General features: G+C 36.6%; 1 protein-coding gene across 1 annotated transcript; it reads left to right on the top strand.

The window, feature by feature from the left end:
- The first annotated feature begins 2,084 nt into the window (after positions 1-2,084).
- LOC149562107 (ADP,ATP carrier protein 2, chloroplastic-like) lies at positions 2,085-6,530 on the top strand. Its single transcript, XM_089825652.1, has 6 exons — positions 2,085-3,203; positions 4,059-4,325; positions 4,449-4,595; positions 4,928-5,275; positions 5,387-5,671; positions 5,783-6,530. Exons 1-6 carry the CDS (start codon positions 2,367-2,369, stop codon positions 5,891-5,893), a joined length of 1,995 nt encoding a protein of 664 aa, XP_089681778.1. The 5' UTR covers positions 2,085-2,366; the 3' UTR covers positions 5,894-6,530.
- Positions 6,531-7,319: the final 789 nt, after the last annotated feature.

Genomic DNA, 7,319 nt, shown 5'->3' with positions numbered 1-7,319 from the left:
CTCTGATAACATGTAAGAATTTGCCTTGGGAAAAATCACCCAAGATCAAGGAACTCAAGCACAAGCACAAAATGGACCAAAGTATGATCAGAATAACAATATCAAAATGAATTGATGTAATGTGATGTACACACTATAAGTGCCTAAAATATAAAGACCTCTAGAATGTCTAGGAATCAACACACTGATAAGTCTTACAACTAAGCACGTGTCCACTAGGTGTGGATTATCCTCCATTAAGCACATGAGTAAGTGTGATGATGAGAGGATAAGCCTACAAAGGTGTAACACGTAAAATTATGTTGTAGACACCATGTGCTAAAATAAGAGTGTGAATAATTGTGTTGTCTACATGACAACTGAGTTAATTATGCAAACTTCAGTGTTGTCAATATGAAAACTCATAAGAGTACGCAAACTCCTAAGTGGCAAACTAATAAATGATAAAATAATGCATTGACCTAAGTAAACTTAAAAGTAAAGTGTAATAAGTAAATACTTATTTACACCAACAATGTCGTTATCAATAGGTTTGTTGTCAATTTCTGAAAATCCTAGTCTAATCCAATCATTTTGTCATTATATGTCATTGATATGGTAGGTAATACATATATAAATGGTTTTTATTAAGCCTTGCAATATGGTGGGTTCTACTTGCTTCCTATGTTTTGTAACTCAACCCTTACTAGCATCCTCATTTCTTGTGTCAAAGTGGGAGCTTTGGAGCACAATATGGCCATCCACTAAAGCATAAATTATATAAGAATCTCTATGATGCTTTTGTTTTCTCTTGCTCTCATTCAAAATACCCACTATGAAGCACTCTACTTCAATATCTATGGAAAGGTCGTTCACATGGACCACAAATATACTAATTGCATTCGGTGGCCATGCAATCACCATCCAATGATCAAAAAATTCAATCATTGCTTTATACAATGATCTTTTTAGACCTCCACATTGGCTCATATTCTTCTTATTGCAATGCAACATCTAGTGGCCTACAAATACATGTATATATGTATCTTCTAACAATGGGATATGTCATGACAATTACCGTGCCACACTATATACTACTATATTGTGGCTTTGGAGATAGGTTGCTAGAGCATTCCAATTCCTTATGAAAAAGTTTGTATTTAGATTCATTTAATTAGAAGTTATATTTTTAATTGATTAAAAAAAGTGAAGCGATACATGTTAGTTGTTGACTTTTCTACAATGGTACAAAAAAGAGTTCTGGAGAGTCCCATGGTTTTGTTCCATAATGTAGGCAATTGTTTTTGAATTTCTCTCTATGCCACTAAATTTTATTTGGTAGAAGTTGTTGGGAGTGCATAAATTGCACTATCTAGTTAGAGTAGTTACAAGGTTACCAATGACAATTCCATTATGGTTCCTTAGCTTTCCATTTTTTGGGCTACTTGAAAACATAATTGAATGTTAATTAGGAAGAGTACATGGTTCTTAGCACTTTTATTTCCATTCTTTGGGCTACTTGAAAATATAATTGAGTGTTATTTAGGAAGAGTGCATGCTTCTTAGCACTATTGTTTCCATTCGTTGGGCCACGTGAAAACATGAGTAAGTGTTAATTAGAGAGAGTATGATATATTAACTATTACAATTGTGCTTTCAACACTTTCACCAATCCATTTATGTTTGATTCCATCACACTTAAGTGTCCATTCTTCAAGCCATTTGAAAACATAATTGAATGTTAATTATGGGGAATAGGATATATTAACTTTACAATTGTATTTTGGCCACTTTCACCAATCCATTTATTTTTTATTGCATCATATAATTGCTAAAGTATGGTGATGGTGATGTGTTCACATGCAATAGATGCTCGTTGTACCTTATATTTGTATAATATTTTTATATAAAAACCCTCCGAGTGCAAGTGTTAGTTTGTGATTTACAATTATTATTAGGGAAAAGTTTGAACTAAGGTAATCCGGTATCTTGAACGAAAAAAATGGCGACCTTCAAAGGGAGGGAAGCCCCGGGTGGGCAAGAAATTCAGATTGCCAAAATTGAAAAAGAGATTAATATACATTTGTGTAGCCCTGGCCCAAGCCACAGGTTTGGAATTTTCCTCGGATCGATGTCTAATTGCGTTCTTTTGATTCGGAAAAATCCTCACCCGAGTATCTCTTTTACCCATTTATCCAAGCTACCAAATTGCAAACCTGTATGCTCGATGAGGCAGGGCTTCTTTCTGTCCAAATACTCCCTCAGCTGAAGAGGATAACGTGCACTTGCAGGTGCTTCGTTCTTCTATTTTGGTGCATTTTATTCGTCGGGTAACCCTTTTTCTTTTAGCCCTCTCTTTCACTCCTCCTTGTTTATGTAGAATTGGCATGATGGAAGGAGTTTGTGTTGGGAGGCTGTCATGCCTGCCCCAGCTTAATAAATTTCCAAATTCCTACTTAACGAGTAGAATAAGAAATCCATCCTCCTTGGGTTTCAGAAATTCATCTAAAATAGCATTTTGCTTATCCAAATTGAAGTCCAAATCGTTAGATAAGATAGTGACGGTGTCTGTGCTGCATCCAGTTGGGTTGGGGTTTAGGAGGGGTTTAAGCAATTCAGGACAGTGTGAAATAGTTGAGTTGTTTGGAAGCTCAAAAGATGTGAGGCAGAGGAATGGGAGGTGTTTGAGTGTGAGAGCAAGAGCAGCAGATAGCCTTGGGTCGTCGCCCTCGAATTCTCCAAAGCAAATTCTAGGTGTACAAGTTAAAACACTGAAGAAGGTCATACCTCTAGGGCTCATGTTCTTTTGCATTTTGTTCAATTACACCATTCTGAGAGATACAAAGGATGTATTGGTGGTGACAGCCAAGGGCAGTAGTGCAGAGATTATTCCATTTTTGAAGACTTGGGTGAACCTGCCAATGGCTATTGGTTTCATGATCATCTATACTAAGCTTTCTAATGTTCTTTCTAAAGAAGCACTATTTTATAGTTGTATACTACCGTTTATAGCCTTCTTCGGTGCCTTCGGATTTATTCTCTATCCTCTCAACGAATATTTGCACCCGGCCGGTTTGGCAGACAAACTTCTTCAGATATTGGGTTCCAGATTTTTGGGACCTCTTGCGATTCTCAGGATATGGACATTCTGTCTGTTTTACGTCATGGCAGAGCTATGGGGAAGTGTGGTTGTTTCAGTGCTATTTTGGGGCTTTGCCAATCAGGTACGTTTTTCATTTCAGGCACTCGATGCTTTTGTAAAAGTGTTTTCATTGCCAGGACTGGTCGGGAGAACGAATTTTGATAGATGTGGCATAATTTGAACTTATAATCCTGTATTTCAACAATGCAAACATTGTTCCAACGTTTTATGAATTTTTAAGTGTGTGTTACTTTTATCTAAAACATGGGTGGTTTGGTACTTAAAACCCTTTTGGTCGATCTCTTCGAAGAACGAATAAGAAATTGACGGAGAGAATGATCTTTATCCTCTTCTTTAATGGTATCAGATTCTTATTTGACAAGAAGTGGGGTTGTGTATTGCTGATACTGTTTTGATCAAACAGAGGCCCTTGTGCGAGATAAGAAGTGGATTTTTGCTTCTTGTTTTAGCCTAATTATCCTTTATATTTATATTCAGCTTATGCTAGGATAATTATTGTTAATATGACACAATGAATGGTTTCTTCTTCTTATCCCTTGTGACCTTGTTAGGCTGCTAGATTAAGTTTCTTGTCATTGATTATCATTATTTTTCAGAGCAGAGAGGAATGAGCTTGGACTTGGTATGACTTTTTCAGAGTTTATTCTGATAATCTTGGGATTATTCTGGTCAAATTAGTGAGCAAGTACATCACCCCTGCACACACTAGAGAAGAGATACGAATGCGTTTGTGTTAGTGTGCGTTGTATGTGGCACCAGATCCATCAGCATGGATTGACATGATCACATTTATCCTTGTTGCATTTTTAAATCAACAAATAGACAAAGTATTCGAATGCAGTGCCGATGATCTTATTTTGCTGCATTTTAATTTTTAACTGATTCATGCTAATAGCATTTTTTATGGGCGTAACAGATTACCACTGTTGATGAGGCCAAACAGTTCTATCCTCTTTTTGGACTGGGTGCAAATATAGCCTTGGTTTTCTCTGGCCGCACTGTTAAATATTTTTCACATCTGAGGACAAACTTGGGACCGGGTGTGGATGGGTGGGCTGTATCATTAAAAGGAATGATGAGCCTCGTAGTTTTATTGGGATTTGCAATCACCGGAATTTACTGGTGGACAAACAAATATGTGGTAAATGATCCAACATTACCAAAGGCAGAAGCCAGGAAAAAGGTAGAGTGTGGTGGCCTGTATATGGAAAATGAGATGTTATGGTTGGTCGATGTTTGTTGAAATTCCCCACCCGGTAAAGTGTATTCTAATTTCTCACCTGATGGTTGTAATACATGCGTGCAGAAAGAAAAACCCAAGCTGGGAATGGTTGAAAGTGCAAAATTTTTGCTCAAGTCAACGTATGTGCGAGACTTGGCAACTCTTGTGGTAGCTTATGGAATAAGCATAAATCTGGTGGAAGTCACATGGAAATCCAAACTTAAGGCTCAGGTAAAACTGGAGTTTATTTCTGATCATAATTATATTTTAGGTGGTTCCATCGTTTGAAAAGTATACCAAGTTTTAATAGTTTGATGGGATGACCTCCTGGATGCTTGAATTTTCCTTTTATTGGATTGGGTGTACTGTTCCCAATTTAAAATCCATTACATTTCAATTTATGTTTCAATTCAGTTAATGTAGATCTTAACACACTTAAAATGTTCTAAGAGCATCTTTAGGGTACGTTGAACGCAGAATAGGCATGTTATATTCTTTATTTATTTCACGATTCTGTTGCACTTTTGAGAATCTAATTTCCCATTTTTTGAATGTTTCTGAAGTATCCAAGTCCCAATGACTACTCTGCATTCATGGGAGATTTCTCCTCATGTACTGGAATAGTTACTTTCAGTATGATGCTGTTAAGCCGATATATATTCAGGAAATATGGTTGGGGTGTTGCAGCTGCAATCACTCCATCAGTGTTGCTTGTGACAGGAGTGGCATTCTTCTCATTGGTACTTGGCAGCGATTCACTCGCTCCACTTCTAGCAAGATTTGGAACTACACCATTACTAGCAGCAGTCTATGTTGGAGCCATGCAAAATATTTTCAGCAAAAGTGCCAAGTATAGCTTGTTTGATCCTTGCAAAGAAATGGCTTACATTCCTCTTGACGAAGATACAAAGGTCCCAACAATTTTCCATTTGTTGAAATCATTTAGGCATTCCAGAGAGCCACAATTGCACGTATTGAACCCTAAAATGTTAAAGTAATTTGCAGTGATTTTGTTTGAACAGGTGAAGGGCAAAGCTGCAATCGATGTAGTGTGCAATCCACTTGGGAAGTCAGGAGGTGCACTCATTCAGCAGGTCCTTATATTGGGATCTGGCTCACTTGCTAATTCAACACCATATCTTGGAGGCATTCTTCTTGTTATAGTCGGAGCTTGGCTTTACGCGGCACGCTCCCTTGATCGCCAATTCAGTGCTCTTGTTAAGAAGGATTTGAAGAGCAAGTTAGTGGAAGGAAAGCTGTCTGCAATGTCCACGTCTGTCTCAGCAGAACCGAAGAAAAAACCTGAGGTTTGTTATCTTTATAAAGCCTAGAAAGAATTGGTTCTGGTGCCTTGGTGTCTCTTTTTGGCATTTTGCATTACCCAAATTTCGCTGAGACTTTTCCCACTCAAATTGCAGGTAACCTATAGATTTGTAAGTGGGCTGAATGAACAAGGATTTATTGAAGGGCGTTATGTCTCTGTCACGGAAGGCAATGCTCCAAGTGTAGAATCAGAGGGGGGAGAGTAGTACTGATGTGGGATCAGTGGTCACATCTGAGGAATCATCAGATGAATTGTCAGAGCCTACACCAAAAAAATAATTACAAGATTCCATACTCGTCTGCATTAATACTGAAAGGCTGTATAATTCCATTTCATTGTTCTAGTTTATGATCAAAATTTTATATCACAACCATCTGCACAGAAGGTGTTGTCCTTGGGTTGAAGTAGAGCAACAGCTGGTAATTGTGGTTTCAGCACACTGTTTGTTGTCACAAGGAGTGACGGTTTGGTAATCGAGCTTCCGACCTCCTTTACAAAACTGAGATGATGAAAATAGCAATCGTTTAAGACTCGTCATGTTTTGTCCATTGTTTCTACTCCATCTTGATTTACGTGAGATTGTTTTCTTGGGAGCATATTCAACCATAACTACAGTTTTTAGAAAGAAGTTATAAAGACTGGTGTTGGAAGTACTTGTAAAGAGTTTGTCGTGATTGTATGCTACTGTGCTAATCTGTAATTTAGACAGTGTTCAGCGGTGGGATTTTTAACTACGTCGACTACTTTCATACTCAATTCATCACCTGGATTTTTTCAATTATGGAAGCTCATTGTAGGGGAAACTGTGCACCTCTTAGTAATTCCATGAAATCTTATTTTAATATTGTTGAATATTTGAATTCACTGTCATGTAGGTCTTTACGAGAATGGCTTTGTTCTTAAATCAAGTGTCGGTTATTGGTATTATGAACTTGGTAAAATATATAATGCATAGCAATGTACCATGTCTAGTTTTGTATTCTTGCAATACAACTGAAAATTTGTTAGTGTATAAATTTTGCCCAATGAGAGAGCTTTACTTTTTTCCAGGTATCTTATTTTTCTATGTTTATAATTTTTCAAATTCTAATTGGTGTGTACCTTGAATAGCTGGGTTTCCATCTTCTATGGCACGCCAACATTAATGAATTATAAATTTTTCTTTCATTTTAAAAAAGATAGTAAATAAAGTTTCATGTATTGTCAATTTACCAAACCTTGCAGTCATAAAGAGGAATAATAGCATGTCTTAATTACACCTACTTCAAATTGGTAAGATATTAAATGCGAGCATGTTCGAACAGTGAAGGTTGCTAGTAAAATTATTGTCTTCTCCTTTGCCTAGAAAAATAAAAATCTTTGGATGAATAGTTGAAAGTAGTACCAATATTGGAGAAAATCTATCCCAAAAATTGGCTTGTTCCATCATGCTATTAGAATACTTATGGGTTCGTTAAGTGCATAAAAGTCAATTACTTTAACAAATAGGATTTTACAGTTAATCCATTTTGAATCTGTGCTAGATAGTTTATTATTTTCGTACATTTTTAAAATTAAAAAATAATCAATTATCTGAGAATCTAACAACAATGGTAGCTTTTTGCAATTTAATGTCACATTAATGACAACAT

This window comes from Cupressus sempervirens, chromosome 4 (assembly GCF_028749045.1).
Source record: "Cupressus sempervirens isolate cs-2001-9-10 chromosome 4, ASM2874904v1, whole genome shotgun sequence".
Taxonomy (NCBI): Eukaryota; Viridiplantae; Streptophyta; class Pinopsida; order Cupressales; family Cupressaceae; genus Cupressus; species Cupressus sempervirens.
The sequence above is the reverse complement of the archived record's forward strand: the minus strand, read 5'-3'. Positions and strand labels throughout refer to the sequence as shown.

Bases quoted from the DNA above. Each gene is read 5' to 3' on its own strand.
- LOC149562107 (XM_089825652.1), top strand. From the start codon at position 2,367: ATGATGGAAGGAGTTTGTGTTGGGAGGCTGTCATGCCTGCCCCAGCTT. The intron at 4,326-4,448 runs GTAGAGTGTGGT...ACATGCGTGCAG, and splicing joins AGGCAGAAGCCAGGAAAAAG to AAAGAAAAACCCAAGCTGGG. The intron at 4,596-4,927 runs GTAAAACTGGAG...ATGTTTCTGAAG, and splicing joins AATCCAAACTTAAGGCTCAG to TATCCAAGTCCCAATGACTA.